At 41.0% G+C, this 22,491-nt stretch overlaps 1 pseudogene and 2 gene segments (V, D, J or C); all 3 read right to left on the reverse strand.

The window, feature by feature from the left end:
• Positions 1–242: 242 nt before the first annotated feature.
• Positions 243–887, reverse strand: LOC100726005 (immunoglobulin kappa variable 3-11-like). The segment is given in 2 exon segments: positions 243–538; positions 737–887. Coding segments are annotated over 2 exon segments (345 nt in total).
• Positions 888–14,284: 13,397 nt separating this feature from the next.
• On the reverse strand, positions 14,285–14,779 carry LOC111756557 (immunoglobulin kappa variable 1D-13-like; annotated as a pseudogene).
• A 5,058-nt stretch (positions 14,780–19,837) lies between these two features.
• Positions 19,838–20,394, reverse strand: LOC101787036 (immunoglobulin kappa variable 1-39-like). The segment is given in 2 exon segments: positions 19,838–20,172; positions 20,294–20,394. Coding segments are annotated over 2 exon segments (390 nt in total).
• Between the last annotated feature and the right edge of the window lie 2,097 nt (positions 20,395–22,491).

The raw sequence follows: 22,491 nt of genomic DNA on the forward strand, positions 1-22,491 counted from the left end.
CATTAGCAGGGAAAATGTTCTCAATGTAGCTGTGCAAATGAGTCTGAAGCAAAGTCCAGAATTTAGTGAAAATCTTATTAGCAAGTTATTTTTCAGAACCACAAGATTTTCAGATTGAGGAAGAAACAAAAGTTAGTATTAAGCAGATACCACAGCAGCTGACCATAAAGGAAGCAGCTGCTATGAATAAATAATGATCATTGTCTTGGGGAGGTTTTTGTTACATGATGAATCACTGTGGGTCACCCATTACTATACTGGTAACAGTGATAAACAGCAACATCCTCAGGCTGCAGGCTGCTGATGGTGAGAGTGAAGTCTGTCCCTGACCCGCTGCCACTGAACCGGGCTGGGACACCAGTGGCCCTGCTGGAGGCATCATAGATGAGAAGCTTGGGAGCCTGCCCAGGTTTCTGCTGGTACCATGCTAGGTATTTACTCACACTCTGACTGGCCCTGCAATTGACCGTGGCCGTTTCTCCTGGAGACACAGCCAAGGAGGCTGGAGTCTGGGTCAACAGGGTTTGTCCACTGGAATCTGAGATTGAAAAAATAAAATAGAAATTTCACCCATGGAATCTACATCACTCCAATTGTCTTCTAAGTAGAGCTAAACTCATTGCTCTACATTGAACTTGCATTATGATGTTTATTGAACATAGAATCTACGAGTGTACATAGGAAACAATACTGAGAGTTTTCACAGATATGGAAAAAATTCCCATGTAGCCCTCACCTGGGACCCAGAGAAACAGGAGACAGAGGAGGCAAGCCAGGCCTTCCATGATGAATGCTGGGACCTCCCTGGTGCAGGTATCCCAGAGCTCCGGCTCAGGTAATGATATGAGTTCTGACACCAGGGGTTGTTGGGAGGAGCATGCAAAACAGCAGGGGTGATATGAGCTGAGCTTGCAGCTGCAGAAACACTGAACTCTTCCTGTCCACACTTGAACAAGCCAGGCACAGGTGGTCAGAACAGAAAACCCTTGGCTCAGTCTGAGCACAGAAATCCTCATCTGTAGTCAGAGAATGTTATCCTGGTTCTTTCTGTCTTACCAAACATCTATGTTCAGGCAGACAGTGTTCAAGACAAACTCTTCAGAAGATCAAAGCCTCTGGAGACATTGTTTCTTTCCACCTCTAATGTGTCTCAACCTCTCACAAGGTGCATAATTGTATCTGTTTTGTTTTGTTTTGTTTATCTTTAAAATTTTTTAAATTTTTTTTTAAAAATAAGACTCTGGATGAAATTGGTCTTGCAGACATTTTTCCCCCATGGAGTTTTATGACTTTTCCCAAAGTTTCCTAATGCACAATTTACGAAGTGCAACCTTCCCTTAGGCTCAGTAGTGTAGGTCAGGGAACAACCACAACTTAATAGATACTTAAGACTGCCTCTCTCTTCAGCTCACTGAATCCACTTTACTGAAGTCAGAAATAGAACTTTCTGTGCAGGCCAAGATTTCGTCCTTGAGTGATTTTCTTCATCATTCTTTTGCAGCGCATCAACCAAAAAACCCTGAACCTTTCACTTTAACAATCTTGGAAAACTCAGATTACACTCCTATTAAGGTCTCTAGAAACATCCTATTCACCAATAAAACACTGAATATTTTATCCTTCATAGTGGAGAAAATGCATGTAATCTTTTCTCACTTTTAGTCGAAATTATGCTGAAGATGCTAGGAAATATGCTAAGAAAAGGCAAAGTAATAAAATTTACAAGTGTAAGGAAACAAAAGATATCTTCATGTAGTTTCAGAAAAAATGTTTCAGGACATTCCTAGACTGTATCAAATAATTACATAATTACATAAATATTGTGAGTTCAGGCAGGGGATTTAGCTCAGTGGCACAAGCACCACCCTGTCATCCATGAGTTCATGAATTCAATTCCCAGTACCAAACACTGAGAGAGTGTGTGTTCAATATAATGCAATCACTACGTCTTATATGTTAAACATATTTGGGTAAATACAATTTTTTCCATTGTCATCAAGTAGAATACTTGATATTAATAAATTTCAGGTTTTTCAAATGGTGTATATTCACACACATACACACACACAAATGTATTTCATGAAATGAAATTCACTTAATCTATAAATGATTTATTTAAATTGATGGAAAATTTCTATAATATACAATAAAAACCAAAGGACCTAGGATAGTCACAAAAATTTTTAGGAATAGAAACAGAATATGAGTGAAATTTTATTTTAAGATATTTGTAGAGAATGGGGATGTAGTTCAATAGTAGTGCACTGGTTTAGGGTACATACAGGCTTAGTTTGATCTCTGGCATTACAGAAATGGGCAGAGCGTGATCAGAGAACAGCCGTGCTGTGCACCATAGGAACAAAGACAAATAAACTGAACAAGCTATAAAGAGGAGTGCAGAGAAAAGACCTACTTACACACACACTTTCCAACAAAGACAGTACATTTAATTGCTGTAAGTCCCATCTTTTCAGTAAATGGTGAGGAGGAACTGGAAATGATAATGAAATGAAATACATACTGGGAAAATTTTTATCCACATGATATCCAATAAAAATATGCCTTCACTGATTATAGTCTGCTTCAGAAGAAAGTACAAGAGTAAAACTAAAGGCCATAGAAGAAGAAAAATTTAGACAGGGCACAAATGGGTACACAAACTCACAGGAGAAGAATATTATTAAATTAGATATAGCTGAAAGTGATGAAAGAAATTACTTGAGACAGAAATAAATGGAAAGGTACCACATGTTCCTGGATTGGACTAATTAATGCTTTTAAAATGTTAATACCATCTCAAGTAAAATAAAGATTCAGTGTAATCTCTATCAAAATTACACTGGCAAATTTCCATGGAAATAACAATACACACTAAATAACATATACTTTTCTTGCCAATGTACTTGTCAAACTCAGGTCTATCAGATGTTACCGTAATTTAAATTTATCCTTCTCTAGAATTTCATACAAAGAGAAATTATGCAACTTCTATTTCCTAGTGGCTTCCTGATTTTTCACAACATTATTGTTTTTTAGGACAATTCAGGTTGCCGATGTACCAAAAAGGTGACCTTTTGTATTTCTGAGTACTGTGAATGGATGGTGATATCATAATGAACTGCTTCATTTGCTGAAGATGGCTTAAGTAGTTTTCATGGCAGGCTATTATGAATGTAGCTGTTTTACAATGTCTTACACAAGGTATTGAGTGAACAGGTGTCTTCAAGCATGTGAGCCAAAGGCTTGAATCTTCTGCTGCTGGATGTGACACTATGAAAATAGTTTTTGAAAACTCTGCTAAGCTCTTCTCCTAGAAAGTCATGTGGTATTCATTTCCACCAAGAACTGATGTGCCTTTTAGATGTTCGTGTTACTTGCTGTTATAAATTTTGTTTAATTGATACCCAGTAGCAACCAGATGAGGTAGAGATATTTAAGGTTTTCGTTAATTACCATTTTTCCATGTTTGACATGTTTTAGAAGCCTGAAAGTTAATATTAATTAATACATCCTATGGAAAAGGCAAAAAATAAATGAAGAAAATGTTGGTAAGGATAAATGAAAACATCCTGTCAATTTACTGAGGAATCAGGAAACAAGTCACATAGAGAGAATGCTTGCTATGGCTATATATGAGTTTTTCTGGAAAAAAATTTAGCGTGACACTTCAAGATTTTGTAGTTACAATAGTTGCAAGCCTCCTCTGCTGTTACCATGTTGAATGGAAAACTAGAAAATATTCTAGTGCCCCTAGGTTAACCATGCTATGTTCTATTGTCTTCCTAAACATTTTAAGTCTATTGTTTACCCTGGTTGAAATTTGTGTTTATGGAAGATGTTCAGGTACCACAGCCTAAAAGTGACATAAAAATTTAAAACTAAGGACGATAGTCAATTTTTTCAGTTTGTAATGAAACTAAATTTTCTCTCCTTTTTTTCCTTAGGAAACAGATCAACACAATCAAAAGGTCTTCCCTGTCTTGTAGAGAAAGACAATGATCTAGGTTAAGTGAAACAGTGAATGGATCTGAATGATACAGGAAAACAACCGTGAGAGTTCCAAGGCCCCACCTGTAAAATAATTGACTATATCTATAGACATAAGGACTTATATTAAATTATGTATCAATTAAACTTTCTTGAAAAAAAAAGAATATACCAATTCCTCTGCATGTTTTCAAATTACAATAGTCTCTTAACATTCAGTCCAAGCAATCTGTACTCTCTGAAATACAATCAGTACTGTGCAAACACCATTGTGCCGTATAGTAAAGATTCTAACACCTTTATACTATGTTTGGATATTTGTGATAATAATAGATGTTATAAAGGGAGTCTTGGTGGTAGCGAAATCTATTATTTGTTATTTTTATTTCCATGTTCCATATCGCTATAATTCAAGGTTAGCTTTTCAAAGACTTTCATACTATAAATTCCAAGATGTTGTCTTCCTAGAAAAGGAAAAACTATAGGAATGGAATGATCTGACTGACTTATAGAAAATGTTTGAAAAAGAGGATGCACAAATAGAAGGTAGTGGTATTTAGGGCAGTGGAACAACATTGTCTCATATGAAAATGATGGAGATAAGCATTATACTTGCATTTTCTGATGAAATGATCAAAATCAAGAGTCAATCTTCAGGTGAACTAAGGACATTTTGTTTAGATTCATGTTTATTAATTTCAAAAAATTTCCATCATTTATAGTGATGATATATTGTGTACATGTAGGGCCAGGCATATAAAGATCACCTCTGCACTTTAAATTTTGCTTTGATTATAAATCTCCAAATTAGGACAACAAGAATCATTGCAGTAACCACTGTTGATTTCCTATAATCTTGTTTGAAGTCTATATTCACTTACATTCGTTTGTTATGATCAGGTAAATTCTGTTGCACTTTGTTTGGTTTATTCTTGAAAAAAATAATACATAAATAAATGTGATGAAAGTCTTTAAAATTATCACTTATTGTTGTCAGGGTTTTTGAGGAGAACAATTAGAATCAAGACACAAAATTTGTAATATTGTTTTATCATGGTCACCCAGAGTTAACACAAGAAAGTACAGGAACTGTCCACAACACTAAAGACATAGAATACTCAGCCAAGGACCTAAATCACACAGGAATGAACTACATGAATCCAGATGAAGATCTGGAGCCCAAGGCAATGTCTCCCACAAGTCCAACTAGAAGTCTAGAGCCCAGGAGAAGGACTCATACAAGTCTGTTTTATAGATTTGCGCTGGAAAGGCACAAAGGTCAAAGGAAGCTAGAAAGTCTCTGCCAGTGGGGTGAAGGAACTGCCCTGGAATTTTGAGGGTGCTGCACTGGAGCCCAGGAGTCAGACACATAATAAAGACCCCAGCTGCCCTGAAAAGCACCACAGTTATCCTCAACAACAGGGAGATCCTGAGCTCCTCTGACCATAAGAGTAGTGGAGTGCATGCCAGAAACCCAGCCTGACAATTTTGTCCTGAAGATTAAGCTGCACATGTCTTCCCCTCTGGGGCCTGGAAGTGATAATGCAAGGACCAGAACTCCCCCAAAGTTAATCACAGCCACTCTCAACAAGGTGCCAGGCACCACCAATGACAATGGTCAAACTCACAGTGGGGAAGCCAGTCATCAGAAGCTCCTCCAAGGAGAACCAATGACTCAAAACAGCAACACAACACGTAGAGAATTCCACAATGCCTAGCTTCTTGTTTTCTGTTGTCTCTGTGTATGCTGGCAACTTTGCTCAGGTGGAACATCTATGCTCCGCACCATGCTGATTTTATTCAGCTGGTGTTAAGTTGACCACCAAATTTTAATCCATAACACTTGGAATCCACAGCAGAGTTTATTGCCATGTCAATGTAAAATGATGACATAATGTACATTACTCCAGTAAACCCACTGGTGTCCTTCATTGAATCGGTTGAGAAACAGAAAAGAAAGTTAGGGTAGAGAGGAACTTCCTTGGATGCTTCTAGCAAAACCATCCATAGATCTTCAAAGCCTGGATGCATCTGAGGAAGTTGGGCTGAAGACGGAGACACAAAAAAGTGCAGCTGGGGCAGCCAAGTCTCACACTTCTGCTTCCCTGGGAGGTTTATGTCAGGGCTTGTATCACTGTGGGAGGGGCACTATAACCCTGTTGACAGTAGTAAGTTGCAAAGTCTTCAGGCTGCAGCTTGCTGATGGTGAGAGTATAATCTGTCCCAGATCCACTGTCACTGAACCTCAATGAGACTCCAGACTGCAATCTGTTTGCCCAATAGATCAGGAGTTTAGGAGCTTGCCTTGGTTTCTGTTGATACCAGCTTAAGTATTCATTAATGCCCTGACTGGCCCAGCAAATGAAGCTGACTGTGTCTCCCACAGATCCAGATCCAGATGCAGATGGAGGCTATGTCACATGGATGTCACATCTGGCACCTGACATAGGTAACAGCAAATATCAACATGATTATTCATGATAAAATTTAAATTCATTATATTGTGAGGCTATGCGGAATGACTACTGTGCTGAACACTAAGTAAATTTCAGGTGCCCCTTCCTTACGTGGGACCCAGAGTAGCAAGAGGCCCAGAAAGTGAGCAGGGACCCTCATGTCCATGCTGTGTCCTGACTGGGACTGAAGCTGCACAGTGTGAGACCAGCAGCCTATGAAATAGTCCTCAAGTAATTGGCTGGGCTCCTGGGATATGCAAATCAGCGGGACTGGTAGGTTTGGCCCAGCTGCAGGGCTGACCCATCTCGGTATGGACTCAGTGTCCCATGGTCGTCTCTGTACACACCAGGGTGGCAGAGATTTGCCTATAGAGCACATTTTTCTTCCTTGGGTGACAGGTCAGAATCAGGCTGCTCTCCCATGAGTAAAGTGAAATGTTGTTCTCATGGTTCAGAACATGCTTTACTTGAGGACCATGGTCCTATGTTATGTTCCTTTTGATAAGGAAGACCTAAGGAAATTGAAGGAAATATTTCTATCTTAAGCTATAAAATTAGTAGTAAAGACAAGAAAATGGTAAACTTGTGAGCTTTTCGAATGTATTTGAGCTCCTCTACCCATTATCACAGCCTAAGACCAGAGGGGAGGACATGAGCAAAGCTGCTATTCAGCTGCAGACATCCGCCAGGCACATGCATGAATACATATTTCTGTCTGATTTCCTTCAAGTGCAGTTCTAAGGCCCAACCAGAGTCCTGCTCTCAATTTTCTTTGCAAGATAAGTTCGAATCTTTTCAGATGCAATGTTAGAATCAGCACATATTTAAAACCATAAACAGGCTGGGGATTTAGCTCAGCGGCATAAGTGCCTGCTTTGCAAGCAGGCGGTCGTGAGTTCGATCCCTGGTACCAATAAAAACGAAAAAGACAAAAAAAAAAAAAAAAAAAAAAAGTCAAAACCATAAACAGAACTCTGGGTATCAGAGTATTTGGGAATGGTGCAGCAGGTTGGATACAGTGGAAAGGACCCAAATTCTTTCCTCTAGCTATGGGTATCTCAACACAAAGAGTTTTCAAGTTTGGGCCGAAAGGGCTGCATTATGTCTATGCCTTAAGTAGTCTGAAAACTATTTCTGGAAAAAAAAATCCAGACAGAGCACACCCTCCCCTTTAAGATGGATGAAAATCTTCCCCAGTACCTGTGCACCATCTTCATTCTGTTTATGTCTCACACCTGAGGTGGGCACATGAGCCTGAGAATCCCCACTTATGTCTAGGCTGGAAGAGGTTCATCTGTGTTTGCCATGCACAGCAGGTTAGAGCTGCTGCTGAAGAAACCAATATACAAGTGATGACTGCCATGGATGTGTTGAATTTTTAATGGGACCTTTAGGAAATGAGAAACCCTACCAGGACCACTGAGCTGACCTGCCTCTCTGAGCTAAAGGTTCTCGGTTCTGTTCTCACTGCTCCAGAGTGGCAAAGGCCAAGAACAGGATAAGTAAATGTCCCCATCCCAGTGTTTGACTCACTCAGCTTCGGATAGGTTTAGAAAAATGAAAAGGATGCTTTACACAAATAAATATCGAAATTGTTTATTAGCTGTTAGCATGTAATACATTCATTATTAATTTAATATAGTAATAAATAATAGTTTTAGTTGCTAGATTAACATTATTTTTAAATTCTTGCAAATTGCAATTGAACAGTGAGAGCCCAGATTTGGCACATTACCTCCCAGTCTTGCCAAACTGCAAATTCTGAAGGTGGATCACTCTTGTTGTCCAAAAAGAGATTTGTCATCCTGTGCTATGCTTGTCACCCTAGTAACCTTGTAAAACACAGCTGTTTTCTGAAAGCGGCAACCCTGGAGCACCAACCACTTTATTATACATTAACTGAAGTGTAGCCATACTGTTCTGTATGCCTCATCACCTTACTAACCTGTTTGCTGTATCAAACTTTGTTCCCTTTGTGAAAGACAATTGATGCTGTGTCAACTTTTGTTCCCTTTGTGAGAAACAAGTATCCCTGGAATTAGCTGACCAAGGGCTGTAAATTAAGGAAAGCTCGGGCTAACCACCAACTGTGAAATGTCTCTGACCTCAAACAAAACTTCTCTGACGTCAAAAAAGGGGAACAAAGGCCTTCCTCATTCCTGTTCCCCTCCCCTTTTTCATTTTAAAAACCCCTTGGTACCTAACCTGGTTACACAGCTGTTGGGAGCCGCGTCTGTGATAGCTCGCCTTGCGCGGCGGACGTGCGGCCTGTGGTAAAGAGCAAAGCCTGAGGTAGATTACCCCTCCCATCAAATATGTTAGTTTCCTGCTTACCGCGTAAACAACCCGCTCAACAATATAGTCTGCCTGGCAACTGATGATGTTAGCCAATCAGCTTGCCTTGCTTACTTTAACATGATTGGACACTGTACCCGTATATATACTGGTGCCACCCCTGGGCGGAAGAAGAAGCCAGGTAAAAGCCCAAAAGTAAAAGCCCAAAAGGAGCCGCGGAGAGCGGACCGGTAGAGGCTTTGGGGCAGACTGAAACACAAAAGGAGCCGCGGGGAGCGGACCAGAGGAGGCTTCAGCTGGGAGAACCCAGGGCAGGCTGTACGGAGAAGAAAAATAAAAAGAAAAGGTTGTCCACTACCAGACTTTGTCGTGTGTCCTTCCTGCCGGCCGGGAGCGGACATCGACACACAGCTATGCAGATTTCACCAGCAGGTTGTGTTGCTGGGTACCAGCTAAAATAAAGTGCTCCTTTTAAAAGATGTCTTGCCTTGTTTTTTGAACAACATTGTGGGGCCTTGTTTTTCAGTTACAGAAACTCTCTGTGCCTATGGACCAAGCAGTGACCACAGTCACTGAGGAGGGCTCTGAGGTATAGCAGGGGAACAGAACTACAATTATAGCCCCTCTTAAAGCCCGCATTCCATCCTTTAAGTGACCCCACCAGTTCATACCCTCTGTATCTCTGTACAGAATCACGATCTGTAGGATCTGTCACCTCTGTCTCTGAATGCATGAGGCCACTTCGCTCTCATTTCACTCACAGCCAGCCAAATTCAGAGTTGTGGCCCTTGGTGACTTACCCCTCCTGCTTCATTGCTCACTGAAAAACCTCCTGAGAAGGTCCTCATAACTCAAGTGCATTAACAGACATGAAGTAAAACAGGAAACACTAAGAAACAGGCAGATGGGGAAGACAAGGACCATTGTGCACAGAGGACCTCAGACATGTGAGCTTAGAGAGCTAGGCAGAGAGCTCCCTGCCTTAGTGGCTCCCTAATGGGAAAGCATCACTTCTACAGTCCTAGTGTTTCTAGGATGAGGCCTGCTTCGTGTTTTATTTTAAGGTTGTTCACCATCTAATGGAACCTTTATAACATAGCACAAATTTTCTTTGTGGTCCCAAAATCTTGGCTGAATCTTTCGACCCATGTTGGTGAAGCTGATTCTAGTCTACCCACTACGAGGCAAGGTTCAGTAGAAAACTCAAATGAATTCTCTTCCTAAAATACAGATTTCATGAAGAGCCTGCTGCCCTAGTGACCTTCCAGGATGGACTCACCGGAACTGTTGGAGGTCTTAAGGGTTATATTCTAGACCTGAGATTTATTTTTTCTTAATTTTCCTAAAGAATACTTGTCCACTTCACTTGTCTTCTAATTTTGACAGAAATTTTGATTTTTCTTCCATTCTTACTTGCCACAAAGTCTGAGTATGTAGTAAGACCTTGCCTTTCTTCTTATCCATGATGCTCATACAAATTCTCATTTTGTGTACTGATAAACCACAATATCAAACAAAATATACATCTTACTAAAAAACACACAAATCCTAATTGTCAGTGCTGAGGTGAGCTTGTGGAAATTTTTCTTCATAAAGTTCCATTGCAGGAACCAGTGTGAAGACAATCTTCTGAAATTGATGATGAATTTAGCCAGCATGATTAGAAAAATGTTCAATTACACTAAAGCATACTGAGTTTAACTGAACAGATCATTGAATTTAGGCACACAGAAACATCTTACTAAACACTTCCTGAATAAAAATGTAAAATATTATTGTAAAATTAAAAACCTGTGGGAACCAGTGTGCCATGCACAGACCAGCATCCAATGATAACAGACAGACCTCAAACTTTCCCCATTAGTCAGCACCATTTACAGACCAACTATAGAGAAAACAAAGTCGCACCAGCAAACAACCAGTCTGAGAACCAACACCATGCATGAGCCGCCACCAAACTGGAACAGACAGACCTCAGCCCCTTCCTACATGCAGGCTGGCAAACAAGAAGAACCCCAACAAACCAACCACTCTCCTCTTCACACTCTCTGTATGCCACCAGCTTAACTGGGGAAACACGGGTTGTGATGATACCCTTGGAAGCGAAACGCAATTGCATGCCTATGGTGTTTTGGTGTTTCATTGACATGGCAGGACTAGGGCCACTGGTTTGATCACAGGTTCAGAGGATTGTGGAACACAGGGGTGACATCTGGGGGCTCTCCTTCTGAGGGCTGCAGCCATTGTTGATTCTCTATGGTCTTGTTTTGGAAGTCCTACATCATTTCCATTGTTCTACTGGGTTGAGTTTTATCCTCTTTTGTTTTGTTTGATTATGTCAAATCTGATGGCAGGAAGAGCTATTTCAAAGATAGCAAGATATGTTATGGTAGCCACTTTGGATTTACTGTTGACTTGTTTTCCATTCCTTTATTGCATTCATTGTCAGTGCTGCTGACAAGGCCCATTGTGCACAGAGGACCTCAGCCATGTGAGCTGGGAAGAGAGCTCCCTGCCTTAGTGGCTGTTTCTACTGAATTCAGTTCTCCTTAGTTTTCACTATATAGAAGTTATCTGCAGGTATTTTGAAGACATCAAAAGGTATTATGGTAACGGTTGTTGATTTTATAGTGTTTTGAAGTCCTGTATCTCTTACACTGGCTATTTTTGACTGTGTTTTTTTTTCCACTTTATCCACTTTATAATGAAAATAAATTAGTGAGTATATCTAGCAGTTGCCCTGATGTGTGTGTGTGTGAGTGTGTGTGTGTGTGTGCATTTAATCTCAGCCAGAGGAGTAAGAAATTATGAGAAACCAAAGGTGAAATGTGCCATTTCTTAATGAATTAATATTTGTTGTAATGAAATGAGAAATGGCATCACATGAATCAATTAGTACCAGGAAAGAAAATTTGAGGAATCATTTCTGTTCAGAAAGTCAAAACATAATGAGTTACTCTCACACATGCAAGATGAAAGTTTGTGCTTGACTGTTGTATTACTTTATCTTACCAGATGTAATATGTGTATCTTTCTAAGTGCCCAGTCTTGTGAGTCTGAACTGACACCAATGCCAGGGAAACTTTTCCTAAACATGGCTGTCCATATGAGTCTGAGGACAAATCCAGGAATCAGTCAAAATCTTACCAGTAAGTTACTTTTCAGAATCACAGTATTGCCAGATTGAAGCAGAGACATTTAAACTGGGCAGGAACCAGAGCAACTGTCCTTAAAGGAAGGAGCTGCTACAAGCAAAATTCTGACAATAGACACAGGAGGTTTTTGTTTCACACTGGATCCCTGGGGATACCCCCTATAATAATGATGACAATGATGAAATGTAAGATATTCAAGCTGCAAGCTGCTGCTGCTGAAAGTAAAGTCTGTCCCTGACACATTGCTATTGAATCAGCCTGGACACCAGTGGCACTACTGGACACTTCATAGATGAGTAACCTGGAAGCCTGCCAACTTTTCTGCTGGAACCAGGATAGGGAGATGATAACAGTCTCATGGGCCCTGCAGTTGAAAGTGGCTGCTTCTCCTGGAAACACAGCCAGGGAGGCTGGAGTCTGAGTCAGCATATTTTCTCTAGTGGAATCTGAGACAGAAAAATAAAATAGAAACATCACTTATGTAATCTAGGTCATAACAATTGTGTTCTCAATCGAGCTAAGCTCATAAATCTACTTCACTTTAATTACATTGTTTATTAAATAGAGATGCTATTACTGTAGCTGGGAGCCAAATTTGAGAGTTTTCACAAATACGCAAAAATATCCCATGTATCCCTCACATGGGACCAGAATAACAGGAGACAGAGGAGCCAGGGTTTCCATGGTGTATCCTAGGTCCTCCCTGGTGCAGGTCTCCTCTGAGCTCTGGCTCAGACAATGATATGGGCTCTGAACAGCAGGGGGTGTTGGGAGGAGCATGCAAAGCAGCAAGTACCAGAGGAGCTGAGCCTGCAGCTGCAGAAACCCTGGGCTCTTCTTTTCCTCACATGTCCCAGGTGTTCAGGACAGAAGGCTCTTGGCACAGCTGCAGAAAAGCATTTCTCTTGTGTGCTGCAGAACTCAATCCTGGTGTCTTCCTGTCTTACCAAATCTCTATATTCAGCCAGATGGTCTTCAATACAAACCTATTAAGTATAGCATCAAAACTTATGGGGACTTTCTTTCTCTCAAATTTTAATGTGTCTCATCCTCTTCCAAGGTATATGATTGCGTCTGGTTGAAGTCTTTGTGAGAAAATTTTCTGAAGACATTCATTTTCTTTCTTCGTAGGTTTGCAGTCTTTCCAACAGCTCTCTAGAGCAGTCTTACTCTTGTGAGAATTCACAAAGGGCAAAAGCAATTCAGACTCAGTCGTGTAGATCAGAGGACAACACAGCTTCACTGATGAGCAATCCTGGGTCTGCCTTTCTTCAGCACACCAACACCATTTCACTGAAATCAGAAACAGAACTTTCTGTGCAAGCCAAGAGCTAATCCTTGGATGATTCTCTGCACTGTTCGAATACAATGTATCAATCAAACTAAAACCTGGCACTTCCGCTAATGATTTTGGAAAATTCTCTTTATACTCGTTGTGAAGTCTCTACAAACAGCATATTCACCAATAAAATACTAAATATTTCATCATTCAGACTAGGTATGTAGGAATATCCACTTGAATCACTTTTATTCAAAATTATGGGGAAGGTGCTAGGAAATACAATATGACAAAAGAAGTAATAAATTCCACAAATTAAAAAAAAAGGACACATAACATATCTCTACCAACATAGTTTCCATAAATCCCTAAGCACTGCAAGAAAATAACTGGAAAAATATTAGATACTGTAAAGTGAGTCTTGGTAGTAGAAAAATATATTATTTCTTATTTTTATATATGTTGCATAGCAGCATATTTCTAGGTTAGACTGAAAATCTTCCATACTGCAAATTCCAAGATTTTATCTTGTGAGAAAAGGAAGAAGCATGGGATTGGGAAACTATGGTTGTTGGACACAACATGGAGGAATAAAAGAATGTACAAGCAGAAGACAGAGGTGTTTAGTGCAATGAAAAAACACTATGTCATACCAAGAAGTTGAACATATATCATATACCTGTGTTTTATGGTGACATGATCAAATTAAGACTCAATCTTCATGTGGGCTGTGGACTTTGGGTTTAAACTAATCATAATAGATTGCAATAGAATTGCAATTTATGGTAATGATGTACAGTGTAGATGTAGGGGCAGGGTTGTTGACAAGCTTGGAATTTAAATTGTGCAAAGAATATAAACCTCTAACAGTGATACAAAATGGTACAATAATCTGCATTGCTCTAGTGTATTCATTCGTGTCCATCATTAAATCATGGTCCGGGAAGAGAAATGAAAATTAGGATATAGAGGAGCTCTCTTGGATGCTTCTACCTAATCCTTCTCTTGACCATAGAAGCCTGGCTGCATCTGAGGAACCTGCTCTGCAGCTGGAGACACAAAGAGGAGCAGCTGGGACAGCCCAGCCTCACACTTCTGCTTCCCTGGGAGGTTTATGTCACGCCTTGTAGCACTGTGGGAGGAAGCTTTTCATACTGCTGACAGTAATAAGATGCAAAGTCTTCAGGCTGAAGACTGCTGATGGTGAGAGTGAAATCTGTACCAGATCCACTGCCACTGAACCTTGATGGGACCCCAGATTCCAAACTGGTTGCATAGTAGATCAGGAGTTTAGGAGGTTGTCCTGGTTTCTGTTGATACCAGTTTAAGTACTTGCTAATACCCTGACTGGCCCGGCAATGGATGGTGACTATGTCTCCCACAGATGCAGATGTGGATGCAGGCTGTCTCAACTTGATGTCACATCTGGCACCTAAGATAACAAAAAACAAATATCAACATAGTTATTCAAGATAACACAGGACCTCCCTGAAGTGTCAAGAAACTTTGCTCATATGGAGGTGAGTAAAATCCTCGTGCTGCCCTTCCTCACCTGGGGCCCAGAGCAGTCAGAGACCCAGAAAGTGAGCAGGGGCACTCATGTCCATGCTGTGTCCTGACTGGGACTGAAGCTGCACAGGATGAGACCCCAGCGGTCTATGAAGAAGTCCTCAAGTATCTGGCTGGGCTCTTGGGATATGCAAATTAGCAGGACTGGAAGGGGGTTTACCCAGCTGCAAGGCTGGCCCATCTTAGGATGGACTCAGTATCCTCTGGTATCCCTAGCAACACCATGGGAGCACAGATTTGTCTGTAGAGAATGTGTTTCTCCCTTGAGCCATAGGACAGAACCAGGCTGCTTTCCCATGAATACAGTATTATTCTCATATTTCAGAACAAACTTTACTCGAAGGCTGTGGCCTAATGTCAGGGTCACTTTAAGAAGGAGTAGCTAAGGGAAACATATGGCTTTTTCAAACGTAACTACTATGTTACTATACTCACCACCACAGCATGACTAAGATGGCAGCAGGGGACAGGAAATACTTAAAACCATATACATAGTCTGGGTATTATAGTACGTGGGAATGGGGCAGCAGTAGGGATACATGAAAAACAACCCAAATTATTTCCTGCTGCTTTGACACTCTCACACACTGACTTTTCAGGACTAGTAGGGATCCTGATCTACATAGGGCTGAAATATGTCAAAGCCTGAAGTCATCTCAAAACCATTTCTAGAAGAAATTCAGGCTTCATCCTCTCAGTTCAGGTGCATGTCCCAGTGACTGTCCAGCTTCTTCGCTCCTCCTACATGTAATTACTAAGAAGGTCACATGAAGCTTGGATTCTATAATGATGCCTAGAGTGGAATAGGCTCTTCGGTGTTTCTCATGCACAGCAGGGCAGAGCTGCTACTCATTAAACTGAAGAAAATAGGGTTGACTGCCATGAATGTGTTAAATGTTTAATAAGCCCTTTAAAAAATGAATAACTGTGCTTCTAACTTATATTAGATAGAGAAGTATGATCTGAAAAAAAAAACATTTATCTGCTGTATTAGGAGCTAGAAGTAGTCTAGGAAAACAAGAAAAGAAGCATCCTTGATTTAGGAGCTCCATTGCTTTCAAGATTTGAGAACATGTGGGCAGTGAACATAAGGTCTTCCTATATTTTCAAGCACTGCAGTGGATGGGGAAGAACAGGAACAGGGACCTGAATTGGAGCTGTGTCAGGCTCATAGCGCTGAGAGCTTCTGAGCTCTGGCTCCAGACCCTGGAGGATGCAGCTGCTCCACTGATTCATGGGGCTGAGGACCTGGGCGAATCATAGACCCTGCCCATGTTGCAGCCTGGAAGAAGGTGCAAAGAAGGAATGCATTCAACACTCTGTGTGCTGAGCAGCTGGAAGGCTCAGGTGGAGCAACACTGGGAGAGATGCGGACCACAGAGCTGACCTGGCTCTGGGAGCTGAAGGTGCCCAGAGCTGTGCTCACTGCTCCTGAGGAGCAGAGGCCAAGAAGAGGATCAGCAAATGTCCTTGAACCCAGAGTGTGACTCACTCAGCTTCTGATCTGCTTAGAATGAGGAAAAGCATCCATTACACAAACAAATATGGCCATCTCTTATTCAGTGTGTGCATGCAATACATTAACAAATGGTATAATTTAGCAATGAGTGATAAATTTAATTGCTGCACAACATATCATTTTAAATTTCACAAAATGAAAATGAACGCTGAGAGCCCATAGTCGCCACATTACCTCTGAATCCTCTGCCACTGCAAATTCTGAGCAGCATGAAGCTCACAGTCCACTCTCTGTCCTGTGGATCAAGTTCGGACCTGTGATCATAGCTAATGACTCTGGAAAATAGGAGGGAACAGGCCTGCAGTCACAGCCCCTCTCCTCCCATCTGCCCCTCCTCTAAGTGACTGCTCAGGTGCTTCTCCTCTGCAGCTCTGAAAGGAGTCCTCTTCTGTTGGATCTGTCACCTACACCTCTGAATGCATGAGGCCTCTTCACTCCAGTTTCAGTCACAATTTGCCACATTCAGAGTTGTAGTCCTCACTGTCTCACCTGTCACGCTTCATTGCTGAACATAGGCCTCCTGGGAAACCCACCATAATCAAGTGCATTTTCAGTCACAAAGTAAAACAGGAAATACTGAAGAACAGACAGATGGGAAAAACCTGGCACATTGTGCACAGAGGCCCCAGTAATCTGAGCTTAGAGAGCTGGGCAGAGAGCTCCCTGCCTGCGTTGCTCCCTAATGTTAAAGCATCTCTTCTAATGTCCTGCTGTTTGTAGCTCGGAGTTTTCTTTATTGTGGGGGAGGACTTTAAACATGGTAACTTTTTCATTTTGGAACACTAACACTATGACTGAATGTTTTCTGCTGTAGTGTTGAAGCTTTACCTATTCTATCATTTTTCAGACAAGATTCTACATAAAATCAGGGGTTCCCTTTTAATAACTCATACAACTTCTAAGGACAAATGATCAATAGTTCACCTAGAGCTCTAAAAATCTAATAACCATAGGACAGAGAAAACTACATGGGTAAACCACATGATATGACATAGATTTAGTTTTGGTAAGAGCAAGAGTTCTTGACGACCCTACAGGAAATATCTTTAGATTGAAGAATCCTGGCACAGATTTATTAAGGCCACCCCATTCTTCCTATTCCAGAGCATCTTACAGAGCATCCTGTGAGAACACAGCAGTTCCCCTGGTCACTCCCTCAGCAGTGCTCAGCGGTTGAAACTGTGGCAGCTGAGATGTAAGAAGGCCAGAAGTGTACTAGGCTCCTGCTACGCCTGCTTCAGGTGGATCCTTGTCCTGAGACAGTGAGCAAAGTCTGCTGAGAGCTTGAGACCGGAAGTACATCTGGGGATCAGGCAGAGAAGCATTGTAGGGTGTATATCAAGGTCTCCAGGTTCTGAAAAGAGGGCAGCGACCAGACTTACATGTTTGCTGAATATATAATTATAATTTCCACTCTTGAGGGAGTAAAATCTTCCAATGAGGTTCTTATATTGATTCTTATATTGTTGATTTACTTTTATAATGCCTATAAAAAAAAAAACTACCTTTTCAGTAAACACTTATAGAATTCACTGAAATGTCCTTGTGTATGCAGGCCCCCTGATTGTTCCCTTGGTCCTTGCAGGGTGACTTCAGTCATGTGGCCATAGCAGTCACAGCATGTGGTGAGTGATCACAGAGAGCTTCACTGGTCAACATGGAAAAACAGTCTCGCATCTCTGGACATTGTATCCAGAGCTTGATTTTAACAACTTGTGACACTGTTGTAATTAATTTCATTTACATGAATATTCTATCCTGCACTTCTGGCACCCTACTCAGAGACCTGGGAGAGCAGCTGTTAAGTAGGAAAGCAAATTTCTACCCCTGTGACACACTGTTGTGCTGAGAGTTCCTAACTTCTTTTTCATCAGGAATTGATCATTTTAGCTTACAGTACTTATTTTTTTTTGTTTAAGATTTCTCTTACTTAATGCTTGACTGTAAAAAAAGACAGTTTATTATGTTATTTATTAATGGTTATTAGTTATCACTATCTTGCCATGTTTGTGTGCTTGACATGTTTTAGAACTTATGTTCATTAATAGCGACCATTGAAAACGTTAATGCTGATATACAAGAAATTAAAAATTACTAAAAAGTAGAAGATAAATAACAACATTGTATCACTGGGATGAGGAAGGAGGGAATAAGGAATATAGCATATGCCACAACCTGAGATATTTCTGGAAAACAATAGTGCAACCTTAAAGACTGGGTCCCCACATTGGCTGAAACCACCTACAATGAAGCCATTTTGGTTGGAAAAATAAAGAGCATGCTGAGGACCCTACCTCAACTGTGCTACCTCCATTGTGCCCCCAAAGATTTGACCCTGTTGTTCACAGTGAGCTAAGCATGTATTTATGCGAGGTGTTCAATTTGCACAGGCATGAAAATCACAGGGCAGGATGTGAAAATAAGGAGGGGAAATGCATTTCAGCATGAAGTGTAACAGGCTCTTTTCATTTACTGTGCTCAAGACCAAAGGTGGCCTGCTGGGACTCTCCTGAGTAATAGAGAAAGAACCCATGTTAGGTTCAGGGAAATAGTGAATGACTCTAAGTGATATAAGCGAAAACAGTGAGAGTTCTAAATTTCCAGCTGTGAATCCAGTTAAAGGTAGGGGCAAACTATTGTAAAATTCCCTCACCAAGTTTTAAAAACGGTAGTAGATTATTACTCCAGGCAAATCTGTATATTTCTGGTGAGTTCTGAGTCAAAATCAATATATTGAAAGTTTCTATTCCAAAACCATAACTAAGCCAAGATATAAAACGAACGTTGTAACTAAAAAGACGTGTTTGTCAATATTTTTAAATATGCTGTTGCTTAATAGAAGGTACTCTGAGATTACTTTTCCAAAAAACTTTTATACTATAAAAGAAAGATTTTGTCCCATTCTGGAAAAGGAAAAAATGCAAGAATGGTAAAACACAAATCACTCACTGGATATCAGGGAAGGAGAATGAATGGGGATAATTTTTAAGGCAGAGGATTTTTAGGTCAGTGAAAAAATACTGTGTCATACCAAAATGCTGCATCTATATTGTTCCACATTTTTTTGTCCTGGTGAAGTGTACCACACCAAGATGGAATTTTCATGTGAACTATTGATTTTGCATGTCTTTTATCCCAATTGTTTTTTTTTTTTTAAATGTCATTGGAAGTTGATGATAGACTGCCTAGCCATGTGGGCTGGGTTATAAGGGCCAACTCTGAATTTTCAACTTTCTTTATAGCCTTAAATGTAGTGTAAATTGAAGCAGATCTTTAATAATTCTTGCTTAGAATACAAAGAAGGGCTTCTCAGTTGCTGTCTGAATCCAAAACGATGCCACATCCTACACTACTCAGAGGTGCTCATCTATGTCTTTCTTTAAATTAGGACAGGTTCTGTGAATCTCTCTGCTACTGGAGGTGAGGAAAAAGAAAGATTCAGGATGTAGAGGAGAATTTGGGGCCATTCTTCTAAAGCCTCCAAGTGAAAGTCCATCCCTGGCTGGGCCCTAAAGGCTCTCAGAGGTTGAGCCCAGCAGGGGTAGGAGCTGGGGTAGCCCAGCCTCACACTTCTGCTTTACTGACTGGTTTTTGTTATGGCTTGTATCACTGTGGGAGGAGTATCATAACCTTGCTGACAGTAATAAATAGCAACATCTTCAGGCTGCAGGCTACTGATGGTGAGAGTGTAATCTGTCCTAGATCCACTACCTCTGAACCTCGATGGGACCCCAGATTCCAAACTGGTTGCATAGTAGATCAGGCGTTTAGGAGGTTGTCCTGGTTTCTGTTGATACCAGTTTAAGTAGTTGTTAATACCCTGACTGGCCCGACAATTGATGGTGACTGTGTCTCCCACAGATGCAGACAAGGAGGATGGAGTCTGAGTAATCTGGATGTCACACCTTGCACCTGAAATTAGACACAACAAGTATCAGCATAAGCATGGTAAAACATGACTTCCCTGTAGAGCCAGGCGATTCTGACCAGGGAACTGTAAATCCACTAAATCCTAAAATCAATCCTTTATCACCTTGGAGCCAGAGCAGCAGGAGCCCCAGGAGATGAGCAGGGATCCCCATGACCATGCCGTGTCTGGAATGGGACTGACTCCTGAACAGGGTGTGAGCAGCCTGTGAAGAAATATTTAGGGCGTGAGTTGCGCTCTGTGCATATGCAAATCAGCAGAGACTGTATAGAATTGCACACAGCTGCAGGGCTGCATCATCTAAGCAGTGGTACGTTTTTTTAGGGCCACTTCCAGGCCTGGGTGGCACAAGATTACCCACAAGAGAGAATGTGTTTCTCCACTGGACCACGGAGCAGAATCCAGCTGTTCTCCCATGAGTAGAGTGAACGTTGTCCTAGTTTTAGTTCACAACACACTTTGTACCTTTGAATATAGATGGGATCTATAAGTTCTCTCCCTTCCCTCTCTGAATTAACAAGGCTTCTTCATCTCTGACTTACTGCTGCTCACATTCAGACCTGTGTACCTGCTTATCTCACACTTGCTGTCTCATTGCTCACCGAGTTCAGGTTCTAAGAATCTTCCTGGAAGGGGCATCATAGCCAGTGCATACACATCACAAAGTAATGCAGGAAATCCTGAATACGGGGGAGACATGGCCTATTGTGACCTGAAGACCCAGCCATGTGAGCTTAGAGAGCTGGACACAGAGCTCTCTCCTTTAATGGGAAATTCTCATTTCAACATTCCAGCACTCATTCCAACATTCATTTATTTAGTTTCTAGGATGAGGACTCTGTCTTTGTGTATTATGTGGTTTGTTTGCCATTTATTGGAGGCTTTGAAACAAAACAAAAGCCCTTTTTGTTTGGGGCCCTATTTTCTTCACTGAATCTCCCCTCCCAATCCCGCATTCAGGAACCCGATCTTATTCTGCCCATTACCAGTCAAGGGTGTATAGAAATTTACATGATTCAGGTTCTTAATAAATCATACAACTATTAAGGATTAACAACTAATAATTCTCCTGGAATTAAGAAAAAAATAATGGTCACAGATTAGTTAAGGTCGAGGTATGTGACTACATGAAATGACAAAAAGATAGTTTTGGGAAAGAGTGGGGGACCCAGAATACCCTGCTGATTGCAGTAGTAGGAAATGATTCAAGGCTGAGGGCTTCTTGTCCAGGGGTCTTTTCCTTCCCCTCAACTCTAGGCAATTGCTTGTTAATTTCACAGTATTCGCCTTTTGAAATTACTGTGCCTTGCTGACTAAATAGAGCCCCCAAGGCAAACTGCAAAATTTCACCAATTTGTAAAGGACAAAGTAGGAAATCCTTAGATGGATACAAAGGAACCTATCTTCAGTGGCTGTTCATTTATTTAGAAAAATTCTTATAATTGAATTTGCAAGTGAAACAATGGCTCTGAAATTTCAGCTCTGATGGGCCGACCAAACTTCAGGTTGTTTGTGAGGTTTGTGACCCATCTGCACCTGCAAACATCAGAAGAGGGTGGTGGCCCCCAATCTCCCTGCTCATCCAGGCTGAACCAGTTTTTGTTCTGGTTTGTGGTGTAGTGTGAATACTCTATCCTTAGTGACAGTAATAACCTGCAACATCATCAAGTCACAGGCTGATTGTGGTGACAATGAAATCTGTGCCAGATCTATTGAGACTAAACCTCCATAGATCCCTGAGATGGACTGGAAGGCACCCTTAATGAGGAACTTTGGAGTCTGATTTGGTTTCTGCTGGTACCAATGTAGATCAAAGGCAGTGTTCTGACTGGCCCATCAGGTGATAGTGGCTGTCTTCCCATGCATCATAGACTGGGCAGCTGGAGACTGGGGCAGCACAGTTTCACTTCTGTAGGCTGAAAGTAAGCATCAGCAGAACATGACCATGTGCATATGAAAATCACAGCAAATTAGTCCAAAAGAAAACAGGATATATTTTTACAGAGCTTCTAGGAAGAAGGAAGGAAGGAAGGAAGGAAGGAAGGAAGGAAGGAAGGAAGGAAGAAAGGAAGGAAGAAATGAAGAAAGAAAGGAAGAAAGAAAGAAAGAAAGAAGGAAGGAAGGAAGGAAAGAAAGAAAGAAAGAAAGAAAGAAAGAAAGAAAGAAAGAAAGAAAGAAAAAGAGAGAAAAATAAAAGTAAGGGATTTAAGTAACACTGTCTCTTTGAGCATCGTCCAAGTAGTTGCATCTGGAAGCTACAATAGTACAACCCTAAGGAGCTATAATAAAGACATCATCTTAAC

This window comes from Cavia porcellus, unplaced genomic scaffold (assembly GCF_034190915.1).
Source record: "Cavia porcellus strain 051 isolate PalLab524CR breed Dunkin Hartley unplaced genomic scaffold, mCavPor4.1 scaffold_18, whole genome shotgun sequence".
In the NCBI taxonomy this organism is placed as follows: Eukaryota; Metazoa; Chordata; class Mammalia; order Rodentia; family Caviidae; genus Cavia; species Cavia porcellus.